Source organism: Meriones unguiculatus, chromosome 16 (genome assembly GCF_030254825.1).
Source record: "Meriones unguiculatus strain TT.TT164.6M chromosome 16, Bangor_MerUng_6.1, whole genome shotgun sequence".
NCBI lineage: Eukaryota > Metazoa > Chordata > Mammalia > Rodentia > Muridae > Meriones > Meriones unguiculatus.
Genome location: NC_083363.1, coordinates 18,504,220 through 18,526,336, shown reverse-complemented (window position 1 = coordinate 18,526,336; position 22,117 = coordinate 18,504,220). Strand labels below are relative to the sequence as shown.

Here is a 22,117-nt window from a genome sequence, read left to right as displayed (position 1 = left end):
ATAGCGCTGTTATAATTTTAGGTGGCAGTCGTGAGGCCATCGGGGTTGTTAATCCAAGGTGTAATGACTGGTGTTGATAGTCAGGGCCACCTACTATTCATTTGGCAATCTAATTTTGAAGAATATTTTCTGTGCTTTATTTTCAGTAACTTTCCTATAGTTTGCATTTCTGTGAGTTTTGGTTTTCTTCAATGAAATTAACAGTGATTGCTACAGTTTGTTCTGCACCAATACTGGCACATTTAGTATTGGTAAGATTTCAGTTCTAGGATTGTGCTTGTGTAATCAGAAGTTTATCCCTCTTGACTTTGTTTCAGAAATAGGGCCTTTTATGACATCTTATATTTAAATATTTTTTAATTATTATGCTTTAGTTTGTGAGGTTTAAAGCTATTACTTACTAAGCTATCTTTTTGATTCATACTAACTGCTCTGATCTTGTTGGTGTGTGTTATAAGATTTATTCCTTTTAGCTACCTAAAGGTGGTTTTAATTTTGCTGGTATGTGACTCATCCCGATGACAGATTTATAAACCACACCTTTGAGTTATATTGAGCTATTGCACAGATAAAAGTTTTTAAACACATAATTAGATGTATTGGTTTTAACGTGCCTGTCATTGTCACCATATAAATACTAACTTATTAGACAGGTAGCATGCTGTTGTAGAAATCATAACTGTTAATGCTTCTATACCTCCAACTATAGAGGCTTGTCAGTGTCTGGCTTATAGAGAACGATTGACTACATTGAGCCCTTAAATGTAATGATCGTCACATTCTGCATAAACTCTTCTATTACAATGTTAATTACTCTGGGAAAAATTGACAGACAAACTTGATTATAATTTTTTCTTATAGTGGAATAGCATTTTAGGACTAATCTGGTTTTGCTGTGAAGAGCAGTTCTGGTGTTGGGATCATAAATCAAAATTTGGTTGTGGACATTGTTAATAGTCAACTCATGGCACTCTGCTTTTAGTGAAGGAATGTTTCTGTAAGTTAGTATTTTAATGATAGGTTTTCAGTAGAATGTGGAAAGTCTGTGTGATTAATGTTGGTTAATGAATATTCTTCACCAGATTCATTTTTTAAAATGTCAGGTTTCATAAATACAGTATGTTCAGAAGTCTTGCTGTGAAACTGAGTACTGGGATTAAGTACATGAACACTATGCCCAGCTCAGTTTAGTTAAGCAGCAGTTTAATTTGTTGGTTTTATTTGTTTGTAACTAAACTGTAGGGGTTTTGGGTTTTGTTTTTAATAGAATTCTCCCAGTCCTTGGTTACATCAGCCCACGCCTGTGACCTCAGCAGATGGTATTGGCTTACTTAGTCACGTTCCTGTCAGACCTTCCAGTGCAGAGCCTCACCGACCTCACAAGATTACAGTGCATTCCAGCCCACCGCTGACAAAGACGGGAGCAGAGCACCACAAAGAGCACACTCACCTGTGCGTAAACCTCACCCTTGAGTTCACAATTATTCGTAACTTTTTAAATAGTTTGCTTAAAATTATTGTTAAAATTATACTTTCATGACATTCTCTTCATTGTGTTTTGTTGAGTCAGTCTGCTGTCAAACTGATTGCAATCCTCCTGCCTCAGCCTTCCATGTTGTGAAATTCTATGTATAAGCTACTACACGTGGCTCTGTTCTTTCCATTTTGGTATATCTTTCAGTTTTATAGACTATTTGGGGCTGTGTGCTTTCATAATAAAATAACATTTCATAAAAATCATTTTATATTTTGTATGAAAAAAAATGATTACAGGGATCTTTGTGTATTTTCTTTGTAGAGAAATGGAGAGGAAGGCTTTCATGGAACCAGTACGGTCTAATGCATCTACATCAGTAAAAAGTGACCTCGATCTTAATAGGTCACAAGCAGGAAAGGACTGTCACTTGCATAGGCATTTTGTGGGTTCGAGGCCACCCCAGGAGACTGGAGAGAGACTGAATAAATACAAGGAGGAACACCGACGGATTCTTCAAGAGAGTATTGATGTTGCTCCATTTACAACCAAAATCAAGGGGCCTGATGTTGAAAGAGAGAACTATTCCAGAGGAGCACCGTCATCTTCTAGTCCTAAAAGCCATGTTGTCAAACAAGATAAAGACGTAGAACGCTCGGTGTCAGAGCTTTATAAGATGAAGCACTCAGTGCCTCAGAGTTTGCCCCAAAGTAACTATTTCACCACATTATCTAACAGTGTGGTCAATGAGCCACCAAGATCCTACCCATCCAAAGAAGCTTCAAATATTTACACTGAAAAACAGAATAATAACCTTTCTGCAACAGCCAGTCCTCAAACTCTTTCATTCATATCATCTCTTTCAAAGCCTCCACCTTTGATTAAACACCAACCAGAAAGTGAAAGTTTAGTAGGAAAGATACCAGACCATCTTCCCCATCAGATTGCATCTCACTCAGTAACAGCATTTAGAAATGATTGTAGGAGCCCTACCCATTTGACTGTTTCCTCTACAAATGCACTCCGAAGTATGCCTGCTTTGCATAGAGCACCAGTATTCCATCCACCAATTCATCACAGTTTGGAAAGAAAGGAAAGCAGCTACAGTAGCCTTTCCCCTCCAACTCTGACCCCAGTGATGCCAGTAAATGCTGGTGGCAAACTTCAAGAATCTCAGAAGCCTCCAACTCTTATTCCTGAGCCAAAAGACTCTCAGGCAAATTTTAAGAGTTCTTCTGATCAGAGTCAAACGGAAATGTGGAGATCTAATAACAGCCTTAGCAAGGAAAAAACTGAGTGGCCCATGGAAAAAAGTAGTGGAAAGTCACAGGCTGCTGTGGCATCTGTCATTGTTCGTCCACCTTGTAGTACAAAAGTTGATAGTGTGCCACCTATACCTTTAGTTTCCAAAGATCGAGTTTGTGAAAGATCTCCATCTGGGGCAAGTAAAATAGATTACCTCAAACCAGAAGCCGGGGAGACTGGACGAGCCATTCTACCAAATGTGAATTTAGAAAGTGCTCATGTGAAATCTGAAAAAAACTTTGAAGCTGTCTCCCAGGGCAGTGATCCTGTTTCAGTCATGCCTGCTGTAAATGTAGTCTGTAATACCAAAACAGATGTCTTCACATCTGCTGCCACTACTACCAGTGTTTCCAGCTTGGTTGGTTCAGAAGCAATTTATTCCTTATCAAGTACCATTTTGGCCTCTACATCCTTAGAATGTACTTCAAAAAATGTTAGTCAGTCAGAGGCTCAAGGAAAGGAATGCAAAGTCAGCACCACAGTTCCAGTCACTCTAGCCTGTAGTAAGACAGGAAGTGGTGTTCAGCCTGGCTCTGGCTTCTCAGGCACAACTGATTTTATTCATTTAAAAAAGCACAAGGCAGCATTGGCTGCAGCTCAGTATAAAAATAGTAATGTCAGTGAGGCTGAACTTAATACTGTGAGAAATCAGACAGCGGCAGCCTCTCTTCCCCTGGATGGCACCATGATCCATGGTGCAAGTAACAAAGCAATCTCTGTAGGAAATGGGCCAGCAGCCCAGACCAGTCAGCCCAACTACCACACTAAACTGAAGAAGGCCTGGCTCACCAGACATTCAGAAGAAGATAAAAATACTAATAACAAAACAGAAAATTCAGGAAATTCTGTGTCAGAAATTATTAAGCCATGTTCTGTGAACTTAATAGCCTCTACGTCTAATGACATACAAACTAGTGTAGATAGCAGAGTCACTGCAGATAAGGATGGGAGGGATGAAAAAGGCAGCAGGAGAAAAGCCAAGAGAACTTACGAATCTGCTTCTGAGAGTGGAGACTCTGATGGAAGCGAAAGCAAATCAGAGCAAAGGACTAAACGGCAGCCTAAGCCAACTTATAAAAAGAAGCAGAATGATTTGCAGAAACGGAAAGGGGAGACTGAAGAAGATTTGAAACCCAATGGAGTTCTCAGTAGGAGTGCCAAAGAGAAAAGTAAACTGAAATTGCAGAACAGTAATAGTGGTGAGTAAATACATTTGTTTATCTCAAATAAAAATGGGCTGAGTGTCCTAGTAGTTCCTTAGGTCTTATTTTAAACTTCATTTCTGCGTTTCCCACGTATCCTGCAAGAGCCAAAGAGAGAAACATTAGAGTTCCATTTTTCAAAGGGATTTTCTCTGGCATTTGTTGTAGGCAAGATGTGCAATCCAATGTGTAATTTAGGAATTGCTAATAATGTTTGATCTTTTCCTAGAAATTTAAACATAGGTTTGATTATTACACCACAAAAATGTATCTCTGTTATTAAAGTATTTAGCTGTGACATGATTTTTTAGTTAGAAAAATAATTTCTACTTAACCGGTGGTACAGTGCTTAGTAGTATGAATGTGGTCTGATCTCATCCTTACCACATAACAAAGTTCTAAGCACATGGAATTTCCCCTTGGTAACAGTGGATAGAAGATAAAAGATAGAAACATGATGTCTGTGTTTCTTCCAGCTAAAACACTTTCCCAATAAACAAACACCTCAAAACTGGCCGATTCGATTTTTCTTCATGGCTACAGTTGGACAAAGTAAGGGATTCTCACCAGTAGTAATTAGTCATCATAAAATATTTCTGTATGTCAAAGTAATTTTTCTCAGTTTGCTTATTTCTTTGTAGGTTTTTTTGCGTAATGTAGACAGCACTTAATACTTTTACTATGTCTGTGTCATTGTTTACGAACATACAATGTGTGATAGCGTGGATCTCAAGCAGTACTGCCATAAGTGTTGATTGCTTGAAGCCTCTTATTTGTGCCTTTTCAAAGAGAGATTTTCCCATGTACCAGTGTGGGAAGTAGAGAAAGACAGAAATTACAGAAAAGGGCACACTTAGCCTGAGACAGATACTGAAAGACTGCAGGACAAGTACAGTCAAAGCAAAGAGGGTCGGGCATCAATCATAATTCAATAATAGTACTCCTTTTTCTTGGTCAGCTTAAAGAATGAGTTGTGTTTGCATGTTACAAAATTTCATATGATTATGTATAATATCATACATGTATACTTTTAATTATAATTAGCTTGACTATAACTGAAATGTAACTATAATTAATAATATATTCTATATATACTCATACACATATAGAATATTTTTAGTACATCCTGTAGGAAGCTACAGTAGATTTTTGTTTTATTTAGTTGGTTTGGCATATTTTCTTGTCTTCTGCTTTTGTTTTAATTAAAAATTGGCTGCTTTTCCCAAATAATTTTTATATAAATTTACTTTATGAGCTGAAATTGTGAACAGACTTTAGTATATTTACAGTATATTTATTGGTCTGTACACCATTGATTCATCTACAATCCGTTTTATTTCCTATATCCCAAAGTACAGTTATGGTGGTGGTATCTGAGAAATCAAAGGTTAGCTTATATTTATGTGTCTCTTTCTCCTTCTGAGTTTTCTTTACTAGGACAGCAGTTTGTGAATTTGTCAACGAACACCTAGATCTCAAAAGTTCTAACCATATAAAGAAAGTATGTTAGATAGTTTTTGTTAGCAGTGTTTTAATCTCAGATTTCCATATTTTAGATAAATTGTCAATAAATTAGACATTTAGAATGAAAGGATGATGCCTTACTTAAAGCACATACTATTGTTAAGTTTCTAAAAGAAGTTTAGTATCATTGTTTTTGGCCTAGTTTAGAAGAATTACAGTATAAAAAGCCCTTCAATAAATTACTTTGTAATTCATTCACTCAGAAGTGACTGTTTTAGTATCATATACTTAAGAATTTCTTTGAATTGCCTTTTTAAAAATTTATGATACTGTTTAAATTTTTACAATCACTGTTACGGAGTTTCACATTCTAAACTGTTCTCATCTGGTGTTAAAAGTATATTGGTTAAAGTTAATTCCTACTTTAAAAAAAAAATAGAAACAGATTGTATTTAGTTTACTCTAAAGTCCATAGGAAAGATATCTCTTATATGTTGGAGGAAAAATATCTTTTAAATTTATCTTTATTTTATGTGTATGGGTGTTTTCCTGTTTAAATAATTGTGCACTATGTGTGTGTCTGGTCCCCATGGAGGGCAGAAAATACCATTAAAATCCCTGGAACTGGAATTGAAGCTGTGTGCACTGGAGATTGATCCTTGGTTCTCTGGAGAAACTGCCAGTGTTCTTAATTGGAGAGCCATCTTTGCAGCCATGGAAACCTCTTTATACCAGTCTTTATGCCATTACTCTCATGTGCTGTGTCCATGAGGTTATATGTGTACTGAGTTAAGTCAAATGGCTTCTTGCCCCAAGATAAAGACTAAAATAGATGGAAACATGAGTGTAAAGAAGCAGGCAGCAGTCTTAAAAAGAACTTTGCACTTAAATCCAGCTTTAAATACTTATGGGAGACTGGGTTGCATTCTTTGTTGTTCGGTTTTTGTTTTTGTAATAACACTTTTTACACTATCAATAAGTAGGTATTAGTCAGAACTGTGCTCTAAATTTTTTCAAGAAATACTTGGCTTCAAAAGAATAGATGTGTGTGCCTTTGGTACAGTTGAAATAGATTGGAAACAAGTGTCGGAAATATTTATTCTTCAGTTACAAATAGTGGCCTATACTGCAAATGTCTATGGGTAGATAGGATAGTAAAGACAGGGCATACAAATATAGCAACAAAGCTTTTTCTTAAACAATATCTTTTAGATACTTATAGGTAGAATTACAGTCACGTGTGTATCTCATGGATTATCCTGGTGTACAGGTTGCTCCTATTTAGATTACTGATTACTTAGCTAGTGGCCATGTACTCGTTTGTCATTTCTGACAGAGAGTATGGTAAATAAATTTATCTTTTTGCCTACAAATTTAGACTATAGTCTAGTTGAGGGGTTGTTTAGTTTCTCTTTTTTTTAAATTTAACTTTTTATTTATTTCAATTTATTCACTTTGTATCCCAGCTGTAGCCCCCATGTGCATCCCCTCCCAAACCTGACCTCTTTCCCTCCCTCAACTCTTCCCATGCCTCTTCCCCAGTCCACTGATAGGTGAGGACCTCCTCCCCTTCCATCTGACCCTAGCCTATCCAGGCTCATCAGGATTGTCTTTCATGGTCTTCCTCTATGGCCTGTTATGGCCGTCCCCCCACCCCTGGGGCGGTGAGCAAAGAGCCAGCCACTGAGTTTGTGTCAAGAGATGGTCCCTGTTCCCCTTACTAGGGAGCCCATTTGGAGACTAACCTGCCACGGGCCGCATCTGTGCAGTTTAGTTTTCTCTTACGTGTTTGCGAAGGGTTCTCACTGTTTGCAAAGACTGAAAATTGCCTTCACACCCGGGCTTTACAAACATTCCTAACCAGAAGCAGTTTGATTGCTTTTTCTATTATTTCCTTCAATGAAAAAAAAATCTCAGTTAATACTGTAGGCCTTTTTCCCTGTCTTCGAAATCCTTTTATTTTTATAAAAGATAATTGTTCCATCAGTATGTTGAGGTCATATATGATATTCTTGCCATAAGCAGAAGAGGGCAATTGTTATTTATTTATTTATTTATTTATTTTTGTGATGGCAGTAGATTTTGAAAGCTTCAGTAGATATCCCAGGCTGGCCTTGAAATGTTCATCCTTCTGCTTCCCAACTGCTGGAATTAAAGGCATATGACTCCATACCTGACTCCATACCTGCCTACAAGTTTATTTAAAGCTAAATGTGTACATAGGGTGAATGAGTCTCATGTATTATAGGTCGTGTGAATATGCAATGTTTAAAGATTTCTTTTCAACAGAGGATTTACTGTTTTTCTTTCCTCTTTGTTTAGAATGGGTGAGCAGGTAAACAAAGCAGGTGTCCATTATGTACTTGGAATTTAGCCTGATCAACTAGAATTTTATAACCCTGCTAATAATTTTCTTCTAATTTTACAGCTGGCATTCCTCGTTCAGTGTTGAAAGATTGGCGTAAAGTCAAGAAGCTGAAGCAAACTGGAGAATCTTTTTTGCAGGATGACTCTTGCTGTGAGATAGGGCCCAACTTACAAAAGTGCCGAGAGTGTAGACTTATTCGAAGTAAAAAAGGTGAAGAATCAACTCACTCACCCGTATTTTGTAGATTTTACTACTTTAGAAGGTAAGTCATAATACAGGAAGTGGCAGGGTAGGCTTATTGTGTGTTGGAGCTTGTACTAGTGTTCTAAGAGGCCCCTTTGCTGATCTTGGAGTATGTCTTTGTTCTGTCATTGTCCAAAGAGTCCTAACTCATGCTGTGCTGTGACAGCTGCTGATAAGCAGCCTTTTCACTTTATTACTCAGTTACTCATGTTCCCGGATCTTCATTCTGAAATATTGCATTCTTCATCTATCAGAAAATGTTAACATTATTCCTCCTAAAAATGTATTTAAAAAAAATTAAAACTTCTTTAAACTGTATATACTTTTCCTAAAACAGTTTACCATATTAATTAAGTAAACAATGTCTCTGAATCCAGCTTTGGCTGTAAAACATAGGAATGATCAAACTTAAAATTGTAGCTAATGTGTCATGTTATAGTTTACAAGTTTTGTAGTAAAATATAAAAGTAATGCATAGGTATTAACCTATTAATTTAACATAAATATTGCTAAGAACTGTAAATCTACAAACCTATTAATAGACTTGTAAAAAGTAAAAAGTCTAGGTAACCCACCAGTGCAAGGTAGTTGACGTTGTGCTTTCTGGAATCTGTTATGTTTATTCTTGAAACACCCTCTTTGGTCTTTGGTGCTTCTGTGAAGTTTATGACCTGAAAAAGGATCACAGCTAAGCAGTGTCAGTTGAAAATGTATGGGAACTTGATGAAGGTTAAAGAGACACGGTGCACGGTGCACACAGCTACTGAGTTCAGCACATGTCCCAGAGCAGCTGGTCTCCCGAGTTTGAGGCAAGCCTGGAGAAAGCCTGTCTCAAAATACAAACAAAAGTATCAGTATTTGTTACTTCAGACGAGAGGGCCAACAGTCCCCAGAAGGCAAGGCAGGCTCCTGAGTTTCAGACACTGGTACTCATGCAAAGTGTGGAAGAAATTTCAAAGCAATCCAGGGAGTACATAGTTTTGAGAGAATGAGAAAACCTCGGGTTTGAGTAGCAGAAATGTTCTGATGAAGACAACAAAACTGATTGAAGGAGATTGAAATAACCTAAAATCAGTGCTGCTTATCAATATCTTCGTTTTAAAAGAGAAGGAAAAAGGGGGTATTAGAAGTTGCAGGTCATTGTCAGCTTTATAGCAAGTTTGAAACCACCCTAGTCTATTCTCATATCCTGTCTCAAAAACTAAACAACGCACCAAAGTAAAAAGATGGTCACTATTATGAAACTAGAAATCCTATGAGTAAAGACATTTTAAAACTATCAATTTTTGAGTAAGGAAGGCTAGTTATAAAATAACATGTCAAACATGGTGGTACCTGCTTCTGATTCCAGAACTTAGGAAGATTGCACTGGAGAATTGGTGCTATTTGAAGGCTCAGCTGGGTTACATTGGGTGGCTGGGGTAAGGAGAAGCAAAAATTGCCTTAACATTGAGCAGACATTGATACTTAGACAGTCTTTCTGATAGTTAACAGTCGATTATAGTTACTCAAAATAGATAGTTGGTTTTGCACTATTTTAGGTCAGTAGTCAAGGCCTTGTATATGCTGCGTAATTGCTATACTGGTGAGCTTTAGATCCCAACCCTTAGTTCTTAAAATAACCTAACATCAGTACTGCTTATCACTGTCACTAGATAATGCCTGAAGCATGTAAATTGATTAATCACTTAATTGTGTGTGGAAAAGTATTCTGTAGTTTTAAATTACAACCTGTTTATAATGTTGGCATAAAAGTTAATTCTAATCTTAATATCTAATGATTTATGTTTTAATGTTTCAGATTGTCCTTTAGTAAGAATGGAGTGGTCAGGATAGATGGTTTCTCTTCTCCTGACCAATATGATGATGAAGCCATGAGTTTATGGACACATGAAAATTATGAAGATGATGAAATAGATGTTGAAACCTCTAAATATATCTTGGATATAATAGGTGATAAATTCTGTCAGTTAGTAACATCTGAAAAAACAGCTTTGTCCTGGGTGAAAAAGGATGGTAAGGAAGTTAATATAACATTCACTCTACAAAATTCATTCCAAGAGCCCTCTCTGTGTTGCATTTAATTGTAAGTCCCTCACCTCACCTAGTTTCATTGATATTTTACCTGTAGTAGTGCACCCTCCTACGGACTTGAGGTACAAATGTTTCTTTTTTAAATTGAATTGATTATTCATGAAATCTCAATATTTTCATAATTCCACCACATAAACTATTCTGATAAATATCTTTGCATGAAAGTTTTACAATATGGTATTTTATTTATATCCATACACACACATGAACATAATCCATCACAGTTTTTTCATATTTCAATCTAGACTTCTTGTTTAACTATGTGACCTTTTGCAGATCATGTCTTTGGATATCAGGCCTAAAAGTGAACTAGTTAATGTATTTGTTTACCAAGTAATTTCATTGATTAGGTTTATTTGAATGTAATTCACTTAGCATCTTGCACTAGTGTGGCATATGCTGTCAGTGTTTTCTTCCTTAACATTAGTGGTTTGTTTGCCAAAGTATCCTTGGCAATAGTTAGACATATTTTATTTCTCACTATTTCTAAAATATCTGAAGAGAGGGCTGTGACTGCTTGCTAACTAATAGGAGAGGCTCTTTCTGAGTCTTCTAAAGAAATATGCTCATTATCAAGAAGTCTGCTTTGCAAGTGTGAGCTCTACAATCAAGGCAGTGGAGGCAGGAGGACAGTTAGCTCATGGCCAACCTGAGAATATGTCAGTTGCATATTGAGAAGCTGTTGTAGAAAAATGAGGACATGCTCCTGTTCTTATGTTAAGATAGTTGTAGACATTTTTGATTGATTGCCATATATTTATTTTTGCTGTATTTCAGCCAAAATTGCCTGGAAAAGAGCAGTACGAGGCGTCCGGGAGATGTGTGATGCATGTGAAGCGACACTGTTTAATGTCCACTGGGTCTGCCGCAAGTGTGGATTCGTGGCTTGCTTGGATTGTTACAAGGCCAAGGAGAGAAAGAGTTCTAGAGGTTGGCACATAGCTTAATAAGATCAAGTGGATATGCTCTGAATTGTTTATGTCCTTCCCTCCTTGTGGGTATGTTGCATTGAGTACAGCACAGGAAGCAGCGCGCTTTATTAGAGTCTGTATTTAAGCTGAAGCTGTACTCTCCACCCCACCCCACCCCTGGGAGATCTACTCTGAGGCAGAATTTCTTCAGTCATCAAAGTCAAATTTAGCTAAGGCCTTCTTAGTTTCAGACTCCAGTTTCTGCTTTCCTTCAGAGTCTTTTAATTCAACATTAAGTCACAATTGAATACTTCTACATAGCAGTCTATAATATTTAAAGAAAATTTTCAGAATATACTGCCATTAGTAGCATTTTTCACATAGTTCTTTTTGGTTTTGTTTTTTTACAAGATCACCAACTTTATTGGGTACAGAAGGAGCATTCTTCAGAGATGTATGCTGAGCCACAAAACAAGTCTTAGCAAACTTAAACACATTATGATTATACAGTGTTTTTTTACCACAACAAAAAGAGGAAACTAAGAGAAGAATAGATTCAAGGAATAGTTAGACATGAAGAAACACACTTCTAAAAACAACATAGGTCAAAGTGAAAATACACAGAAAAAAGTTAAAGGTTTTCAGCTGAAAGAAAGTAAAAGCACAACATCAAAATTTATCAGATGCAGAAAGACAGCATAGGAAGAAAAATGCATGGCTTTAGTGACTGTGTCGCAAGCCTAAATCAGTAGCCTAAGACTTTATTTCATAGCTAAGAGAGAGATGAATAAGCAATACAACTATGAGTACAGTGGAGCTTAATAAAATCATAAGCAGAAAAGCAATAGTCAACAGAACCAAAAGTGAGCTTTTAAAAAGATTTACCAGTTTATAAAATGTGCATTACACTAACAAATAAAAAAGAAGCCACACATTTACCAAAGTTAAGGAGGAAAGAAGGAAAAACACTATCAACTTCACAAAATTAAGAGGACCATAAAAGAATGTTATGCCCTTATGCAAAGGAATTAGACTACTTACATAAAACTTCAATTCCTGGGAAAATGGCTCAATAGGTATGGAGACTGAAGAGGACACCCTCTAACTAAATAGGACTCCTAGTGGAGGGAGGGTAACATCAACCCACACACAAAAACTTCAACCCAAAATTTATCCTGCCTACAAGATGTACAGGAATAAAGATAGAGCAGAGATTGAGGGGATGTCCAACCAATGCCTGAGCCAACCTGAGACTCACCCCATGAAAGAGAGCCAACCCCTGACATTATTAACAATATTCTGCTATGCCTGCATAGAGGAGTTTAGCATAGCTGTCCTCTCTAAGAGGCTCGAGAAGCACTTGAAATGCTTAGCTTCCTTAGTCATCAGGGAAACACAAATCAAATCACTCCAAGATTCTATTTCACACTTGTCAGAATGGCTAAGATCAAAATCTCAAGAGATAGCACATGCTGTCGAGGATGTGGAGAAAGGGAAATACTCCTCCATTGCTGAGGAGTGTAAGCTTGTAGAACACTTTGAAAATAAATCTGGAGCTTCTCAGAAAACTGGGAATATCTTTACCTCAAGACCCCGCTTATAACTCTTCTGGGCATACACCTGAATTATTTTCCACCATGCAACAAGGACATTTAGCAGCTTTATTCATAATAGCCAGAATCTGAAAACAACCTAGATGTCCCTCAACTGAAGAATAGATAGAGAAATTGTGGCACATTTACACAGTGGAGTACTGGTCAGCATCCACTTTAATCTTTTTTTTTTTTTAAGACGGGGTTTCTCTGTGTAGCCTTGGCTGTCCCAGAACTTGCTTTGTAAACCAACTTCGAAATCAGGGATTTTCTTGTCTCTGCCTCATAAGTGCTGGGATTAAAGACATGTGCCATCACACCCAGCTCTACTGTAGATCTTAGAGCATGAATAATTAATCTTTCTATTACAGACTTTGAAACTATTATGTATAATTTTTGGCATAAAATAGTATTCTCTCACTTGGTAATATAGTTTTTGAAGGAAGTTTCTAAGTGCATTAAAAGTATTGAAGGCTATTCACAAGCTTAGTATGTAAGATTAGTGGTAGAACACTTGCCTAACAACATGTACAGAGCTGTAGGTTCAGTCACCACCACTGAAAAGAAGAATACAGTTAGACAGCTGGGATGGTACATGTTCTGGAAACTGAGCTAGTTTGCCTCAGGATCAATTTCAGCCAGGGTTGCATAGCAAGTTTTCATTTTAAAAACATTTACATAAAGCTATTTAGGAAGTATCCAATAGTGATGTCTAGTTATGAGTTAGGGTGACGTGAAAGGGATTACAGCATCATGGACAGATTATGTGCTTTGTTACTCTAGTGTCTTTTGCAGACTTGTGTGTTAGGAAAACAGCCATGGTTTAGTCATCAGTGTTTTTTCATTGGTAAAATTAGCTCACTTCTCAACACTTTTCTTATGTATGTAAAAGCATTTCGGAAAATCTATGGCTATGTTTTCCTGGGATATGAAGTAAAGTGTGAGTAAAATGGTGTAACCATGTGAAGAAATTCATCTTAGAATTCAAATAACTTCTTAGGGCCTGAGGGTGTAGCTGAGAGGTAAGGCACATATGAGGCCCTGTTTAATCCATAGAATCTTTTTATTAACCATTAAAATGAATTTTGACATTTTTGAGAAAAATAGATGCATTTTAGCAAAAAATTATTATGTATGAGTATTTCATTTTTTTCTACTTTCATAGGGCTTTTGTTTTCCCTTTGTCACATTTCAAAAACAAATTTTATATTACTATAGTGTGTGCTCTCCCCCATCTTTTTTCCTCCATGAAGGTTTTTTCCCCCTTTTTAAACATGGTGGAATATTTATAATAAACACAGATAGTGTTGCTGTTACCTTCCATAGTACTGTCCATTTGGGAACTATATAGCTTGATAGAGACCATATCGGTCTTGCAAATATGTAACCCGTGTTTTGAGTACATGTGCCTTCTTGTGTATATTTGACTTTTCATTAAATGCTTTTATAAAATTCACAGAGGCTAGGTTCAATTTCTATGTTCCATAGTGCTAATCAGCCTAAGTGATTGCAGTGTAAATACTTCAGACTTTATGAAGGAAAGCTTCTGAAAATAACATTTGTTAGTTTATTTATTAAGCTATTTCATTTTTTTTTTTTTTTTACCTAGGATTCTCAGTAACCCATTCTGGAATTCTTGCTGAATTGCTTGAGCTTTGTGGGTTTAGTTCTGAAGCTCTTTGAGCCACGTCATAAGTAGATGCCTGTGTCAGTAAGTTAATAAAGTTTTTTGAGGCATATGGCGTGTCCCATGCTCTTCCTCATACTACAACTACACCAGGAGGCCTAGTTTGAGAAAGTGTTATATCTCTCTCTCTCTCACACACACACACACACACACACACACGTTTTTCTGTCTCAATCAGGGTTTCTATCAAGATTCACCGGGTGGTAGATGTCTTTTCTGACTTTACAAATAGAGAAAAAACAAAATGGAAGACTTCCATTGGAATTTTTTGTAACTATACACCTGTCACTTTTACACTTAAAAACTTTTTAACTTGAAACAAAGTATATTGTTTTAACAGATAAAGAGTTGTATGCTTGGATGAAGTGTGTGAAAGGACAGCCTCATGATCATAAACATTTAATGCCAACTCAAATTATCCCTGGTTCTGGTAAGTCTGAGTTTGTTTTGCTGTGTATTATAGGCCCTGTGTGCTGTAGATGGGAAGAGCACCTGCAGGTGTGTTTCCTGGGTATACTGGTGATTTCCTGTAACCTCGGCCTTTGAGAGGCTGGGGTTGCTGGATGTTAAAGGAAGCCTTGGTCTCATACATAGCAGGTATTTGGCTGTCATCTCACCCCACTACCACACACAAGTATGTAACAGAACGGAGAAGTATGGTTTAATTAAGATTAGTTGTCTTGTTCAAAATAATAGAGACGAAAACGTCTTTCTTCCCAGACTCAGTGAAGAAAACTTACACAGAAACTGAGAGTGGAAAATTCAATAATGATAAAGTTTGGGTTGTACTGAGGCTTCCTAAAAGTTTTGAGCATACTGATATCTTCTTAATAATTAGACAATAAGAAAATGAATAAACTTTTGTCGATGGTAGTTCTATACTATCTAGATATCTGTAATAGTACTGAGTATTGGTGAGAAATCAGAATCAGAGTTACACTCACTCTGCTGCTCGCCAGCTCTTAAACACAGAAGAGTGTGCTCCTAACAACCAGGGCGCTCTTTACTAACTGATGTTTGTTTGTTTGCTCATTTTTGTTTTTTTTTTACAGTGTTGACAGATCTTCTTGATGCCATGCACATTCTTAGGGAAAAATATGGTATTAAATCCCATTGCCATTGTACTAACAAACAGAATTTACAAGTTGGAAATTTTCCTACAATGAATGGTGTTTCTCAAGTAAGTAGAAACATCCCTGTTCACATACAACAGACAGCTACATGACCCAGCTTTGGGTGTTTGAGTGAAGCTCAGTTAATAGCCAGGCATGGTGGGGATGTTTTTAATCACTACATCTAGGAAGGTGTGGCCAGATTGCTGTGAATTCAGGTTCTAGGCTAGCCTGGGATATCCTGTGGGCCTATCTTAAGAGAAAAAAAGCTGTACTCTAGGTTTGTGTTTACGTGTGTGAATTTCTCACGACGACTGCTTTTCACTCTGAATAATTGAGGAAATAGTGTTAACAACTGAACCATCTTACTTACCCTGTAGGTTCTACAGAATGTTCTTAATCACAGTAATAAAACTTCTCTGTGCATACCTGAGTCTCAGCAGCAGAACACCCCCCAGAAATCTCAGAGTAATGGCAGTAGTAGCCCTGGAAGTGCGAGCACAGACAGCAGGTTGACACCTCCAGAGTCTCAGTCCCCCCTGCACTGGCTTGCTGATCTTGCCGAGCAAAAAGCCAGAGAGGAAAAACAAGGTAACTAACCACTCAGGTTTGTATTAAAGGCTGCAGTTTAGTCACCAGTGTACGGCATGTGACTTGTAAATAATTTGCTGCGGTACTGTATTCACTTACATTGTAGGATTAATGGAGTGTTTGTCCTCTTATGCTAGCAGATAGCCCTCCCCAAGATTAAAAGATCAAAATTCGGCACATAATCATTTATGAATGGAGTTTGCAAAAGCACTAGAGCACTGTATTTGTAAATGAACGATACTTTCTGCTAGTGTTTGACTATTTTTATTAACAAGTAGAAACTCAGCTACAAGTCTGAGGTACTGAGAAAGACCTTTTCATCCTAAGTTAGTCTGCTTTAAGGGATTTAACCCATCTAGTTTGTGGTCAGATAAATGAGTCAGTGCTACAGCATATTTTTCTTCTTCATTATAAAATGCGGAGAATTTGTTATTTCTATACTATGAAATGTGTGCTAAATTTTTGTTAAATTGTATTTCAGAAAACAAAGAATGTGCTCTTGAAAAGGAAATTAAAGAAGATGGAGAACAAGATGCCTCTGATTCTCCAAATGGCAGTGCATCACCTCCATCATGCCAGAACAATGAACAGGGTTCAACCCTCCGTGATCTGTTGACCACGACAGCTGGCAAACTTCGCGTGGGCTCCACGGATGCCGGCATCGCCTTTGCACCAGTGTATTCAATGGGAGCTCCGGTCAGTGCTGGCCAGCTTTTGCTTGTTTGTTTATTTTGCACATGCTGTGCAAGTACCCTACCATGTAGCTAGGTAAAAAAACCTCCATCCGCTGCTTTTAAATTTTAGCCCTCAAACTTGTAAAGATTGATACTTCTAATAGCTATGCTTCTAATAAATCAAAGGCAGATGAAATGCTAAATTCTTAGGCCTGTTCTTATTTCAATTCTAACTTTCTTCAAAGTTGGAGTTTTCCTTATTTTTTCAGATGGAATATTGGAGAAGGATCTTTGAGTGCAGGAGATCACTAAGATAACTTTCCACAACCTGAATGTTGTATATGGATTGGGGGAGGGGGTGCGGGGGAGGGGGGAAGCAGAACTATATGGCAATGTCCTTAAAGTGTTTGCAAAACAAGTTTTTTAAATTACTTACGAAAAAAGAAAGAAGGAAACGTAGACTAAGTCTACGTTTGTGGTCCAAGGAGATAATATGCTATAGTTGATTTTAAAGTCCACGAAGGATCTTATCCCTGCACCCTCTGCCTGAGGCCCACACCATTGTGTAAAGTAAGATGCCTGTGTTCCTGAATTCCTCAGAGCTGGTAGTTTCTTGTATCACTAAACTAGGCTCCTCATTGTTTTCAGAAGTTGTTTGGTTTTTCTTAATAGAGTGGCAAAAGTGGACGGACTGTGCCTAACATTCTTGATGACATCATTGCTTCAGTTGTTGAAAACAAAATTCCACCAAATAAAACCTCCAAGATAAATGTAAAATCAGAGCCTAATGAAGAACCTAAAGAAAGCCGAAAATCTGCCATGAATGAAAGCAATAAGTTGTACAGTGATATACCACATTCTTGGATATGTGACCAGCACATTTTATGGCTTCATGATTCCAGGAATAGTAATAACTGGAAGCTTTTCAAAGAGCCCTGGAAACAGGGTCAGGTAAGCATGCCACCCTGATCAACACATGCTCCATCGACCTGAGGGGAGGAAATAGAAAACTTACTTTCCCCAGAGGAAGGACTCCCCAAAAAATATCAGATCACCAAAATTATTATTTATGGACTTCTGTTTTTGTCCAGATATCCAAAATTTTACAAGGAAGTTTTAGTTAATGAGTAGACATGTATGAGTAATATATTTACAAATTAGTTCTTTCGATTTGTGTTTTAGGTCTTTTATTAGTATGTTAATATTAAAAGTAATTGTCATTAATTGATGAAAATGTTTTAAAAATAGTTTGTTTTGTTTTGCTCTTTGACCTTTAATCGGCATGGAATAAAACCCAAGGTCTGTACAGTGCTGACGTTTGTGCTTTCTGCTATGTGCACATCCTGGCCACATCAGGTCGGTCTTTTAGTTTTAGATTTTGAGACCAAGTTGTGTCTTGTAGCTTTGGCTGTCCTGAGCCTCACTTTGTAGTCAAGGCTGGCCTTGAACCCGCAGAAATCCACCTGCCTATGCCTCCCGAGTGCTGGGATAAAAGGCGTGTGCCACCACACTCAGCCCTCAATTCATCACATCCTAAATACAGAGTTTTACTATTTTCTTCTCCCCAGAAGAAATTGGTTTTCCATATGATCGGAGCCTAACTTAACGCCCTTCAATTATCAAGTACCTGCATTAATATAAAAATTATGAACAGACTTAATTACCTGCCTCATAGAATTGCTTAATGTTTTTTTCTCTTTGAAACACATCGCTACACTTTTTTTTACGTTCATGTATTATATGTTTGTATTATTTGTGTGTTTATGTATGCTGCATACATTAGTGTATGTCCATTTCAGAGAACAACTTTTGGGAGTCAGTTCTCTCCTTCCACCTTGTGGGTTTTAGGGATTGAGCTCAGAGCATCAGGCTTGGCTATAAGCACTTTAACTGCAAAACCACTTCCCCAGCGATGCTATACAGTTATTAAATACTGAGTAATTAAGGACATAAAACTTAGTAGGCTTTGTGAAAATGACTAAGAACCATTTTACTACAGTGATTCTCAGTCCTTTAGTCACTTATCCTAGTTGGTAAAAAGGACCATTCAGTCCAAAACAACACTACTAAACATGCATCTAGGTTTTGCATATATACAGGACTGATGTCATGTGTCTTTTTGTTTGAGACCACTAGAATCTGCTACCACTGTTGAATTGAAAATTTTTTACACTTCATTTTATGTTGCGACCTTTTGATAGGAAAGAGTCACACACATATTTTTATGAATGTCTTAAAGATTTTAAGAACTTTATGAAAGGTGCTGTGAAAATGAAAAGAGAATGGCTAAACCAAGGTACCGATTCAAACAATTCAGGAAAGCCTAAGTGAATAACTTGGTCTTTGAGTGAAGGTTTGGTGGTTCGACAAGGAAGGAATGAGCATACAGTAGTTATTGCAGAACTCTCTAAGGAAGTTGGCTCTTTATGAACCTAGAAGAGGTTGGTAAGGAAACTGCCTTGTCTAGCTTCAATAGAAAATGCGCCCACTCCTACTCCCACTTGATGAAGGGCGTTGACCTGCATGGGAGGTGTCCCCTTCTCTGCGGAGAAAGGAGGGGAGGAGAGGAGGTTAAGTCCTGCACAGGATGTAAAGTAGATAAATAAACCAATTGTTGGGAAGAAAAAAAAAAACAAAAAAAGAATTGGATCAGACAAACATGCAGATTCTTTAAGAACAAAATTCAGTAGTCTCCTCTCTCTGGTCCAGTCGTTATTACCTTCTGGACCAGTAAAGAAACTCAGTTTGAATAGTTGGATTAAACGCTTTGTTGTACTGTGGGGAAAAAAAAGAGAAAAATGAATACACAGCTTAAAGTATTCACAATGAAAGGTTTCTAAATATGAAGGAATTTTAACATACATTGTAGGTGATAGCTGCAGTTGGCAATTTAAAATAATTGACAGTGTACCAGATAATTACAGGAGAATAGTAACCAGAGGCAAGAAGGCTGAATAGGAAGTCTTGAGGTAATTCAGTAAGATGATGACAGTAGCTTTAGAGTTCTACTTTGAATTATTTTAATATGCCAGTTAGTTGTCTTTTTAAAGATTGGTAAATGGCTTGATAGGAGTACTTCTATATAGAAACTGTAGTATGTGAATTGCCAGCAATCATTACATAATGTCTGGAACTATTTTAAGAGTTGAACATATTATTTATTGATTGAAACAATGTTTAATGGAGCATTCAACTAGATTTCATGGTGGGTTTGTTTTGTTTTACAGTTTATGCGTATGTATGCTTTGCTTGCATGTCTGGTGCCTGTGACGGCCAGAAGAGGGCATTGGATATCGTAAAACTAGAATTACAGGTGTTTGTGAACCACTGTGTATATGCTGGGAATGAAACCCAGGTCCTTGGCAAGAGCACCAGTACATTAACTGCTAAGCCATCTGCGCAGCTCTTTGTTTTGTTTTGAGACATCTCACTGTGTAGCCCCAGCTGGCCTGGAACTCTCTGTAGACCCGATTCAGAGTGATCCAGTTCAGGGTGGATCTAAGGTCTTCTGTGTTTAAAATTTTTAACTTGAGGCTTTTCTTTTATGATGAAGTTTTTAGAAAGTTAATGTCTTTTAGAGACACTTTTAAATTTGTAAATTCTCTTTATTGCTGAACTATATTATCTGGAATAAAAACGGAGTGATTCATCAGCTGAACAATTAAACATAACTTACTAGAGTTTTTAGAAGTAGTAAATCTTTAGTTACTGGTTTTTCAGTTAAACAGTGTTACAGTTTGAATCCCTGATCTCTCAGAAGCCAGATTCATGTGTAAGTCAATCATTAAGCTAAAAGTGTGGTGTCATGCCTGTGCTCATTGTTGTTATCCATACCCTGTAGAGGTAAAAGAAGTCGTGTTTTTAGTGTAAGTTCAGGGCACAGTGTTTTGCTTTTTTTTTTTTTTTTAAATGTTAATGCATATGTTGCATACGTTAAAATGGTTTATAAAGCATCTATAGAAAGTTTGCTTATAGATTGAGTAGTCTCCCAGACCGTTTCTGCTACGCATAAGTGCATGGCACCATTTTTGTCATGGCATTCTCTCATGATTGTTTTCATTCACATTTGAGCATCTTTACAGGACTACTGCTATTCAAGTAGCTTCCTTCATATTTACAAGTTTGCCAGTGGGGCTGAAACTTAATTAAGTGCCATCCACTTGCATGTACTTAAGCTTTGACAAGTCTAGGCGCCTTGTAACTGTTACCTGTTTGTGTTTATTCATAAGCCTGCAGTGGTTTCCGGTGTGCATAAGAGAATGAACATTAGCTTGTGGAAGGCAGAATTAATTAGCCTGGACTTTGGAGACCACCAAGCTGATCTCCTGAACTGCAAAGACAGCATTGTTTCAAATGCCAACGTTAAGGAGTTCTGGGATGGTTTTGAAGAAGTTTCAAGTAGGTTATTTTTCACTGTTGTCTTATTCATATAACCCTAACAACTTAAATTCTTCACCTGCGAAGCATCCGTATTTACATTGTTATTCACCAAAGAGAGAGATACACAGACACCTGGGGTTAGTGACACATAACTGTATCCGAGGCATTTGGTTAGATAGAGATAGGAAGTTCTAGAGTCCTTGGTCATCCTTGGCTACTTAGTGAACTTGGGGCCAGCTTAGCCAAATAAGATCTTGTATACAAGACAAAAAACAGTGTAGAAATGAAATATCCCAGCTCTATTTCTAATTTCCTTTAACTTTGACATAATTTAAGCTGTATGTCCTAATTTTGGTAACTCCTCAGAATTGTTGTAGTTAAATTATATAGTTTATATTAAATACTTTGAAAATTTAAAACTACAAATATAAGACTAATATCAACAAATATAAATTCTGTAGAGTAATTTCTCTTACATACTGTAAGTAGTTAATGCATATATTCCACTTTAAAATCTGGGGGCTGGAGAGATAGCTTAGCAGCTCTTGCAGAGAACCTGAGTTCAGTATCCACTTTCGGTAGCTCACAGAAGCCTGTAGGTAACTTCAGCTCCAGGCGATCCAGTGTTCCCTTAAAACTTCCCTTCATATCAAGACACACACAATGAAAAATGTGGTATTGCTGCATGAAGAACAAAGATCAGCCAGCACCCATGAAGCATCTGTGTTCACGTTTAATCATTCACATTTCTTTCTCAAATACTAGTGAAAAGGTCCCCATTATATTTTAAATAACTGACTCTATCTTTATAGAACGTCAGAAAAACAAAAGTGGAGAGACAGTAGTGTTAAAGTTGAAAGACTGCCCGTCTGGAGAAGACTTCAAGACCATGATGCCAGCAAGGTATATTGTGAGAGTCAGTTGAGCTGGCTTGATCCCAGCATAAGTAACCATTAACACAAGCGTTAAGGGTCTTTTTGTTTGGTTTTTGTTTTCCTTTTTTGTTTTATTTTGTTCCTC

The 22,117-nt window shown here is 37.2% G+C and overlaps 1 protein-coding gene across 7 annotated transcripts in view; it reads left to right on the top strand.

Annotated features, from left to right (window-relative positions):
- The window catches only part of Jmjd1c (jumonji domain containing 1C), a 154,614-nt gene that overhangs the window by 119,597 nt on the left and 12,900 nt on the right, over positions 1–22,117 (top strand). For all 7 annotated transcript variants that reach the window (XR_009586749.1, XM_021635256.2, XM_021635257.2 and 4 more), the window contains 12 exons: positions 1,268–1,452; positions 1,799–3,978; positions 7,874–8,075; positions 9,858–10,072; positions 10,928–11,080; positions 14,681–14,770; positions 15,393–15,520; positions 15,833–16,043; positions 16,525–16,739; positions 17,390–17,668; positions 20,947–21,115; positions 21,910–22,000. Coding sequence is in view for 6 of the 7 variants with exons in the window: in XM_021635256.2 (XP_021490931.1) it covers positions 1,268–1,452; positions 1,799–3,978; positions 7,874–8,075; positions 9,858–10,072; positions 10,928–11,080; positions 14,681–14,770; positions 15,393–15,520; positions 15,833–16,043; positions 16,525–16,739; positions 17,390–17,668; positions 20,947–21,115; positions 21,910–22,000 (4,118 nt within the window). In the remaining variant the exon portion in view is untranslated. The remainder of the gene's footprint in view (positions 1–1,267; positions 1,453–1,798; positions 3,979–7,873; positions 8,076–9,857; positions 10,073–10,927; positions 11,081–14,680; positions 14,771–15,392; positions 15,521–15,832; positions 16,044–16,524; positions 16,740–17,389; positions 17,669–20,946; positions 21,116–21,909; positions 22,001–22,117) is intronic.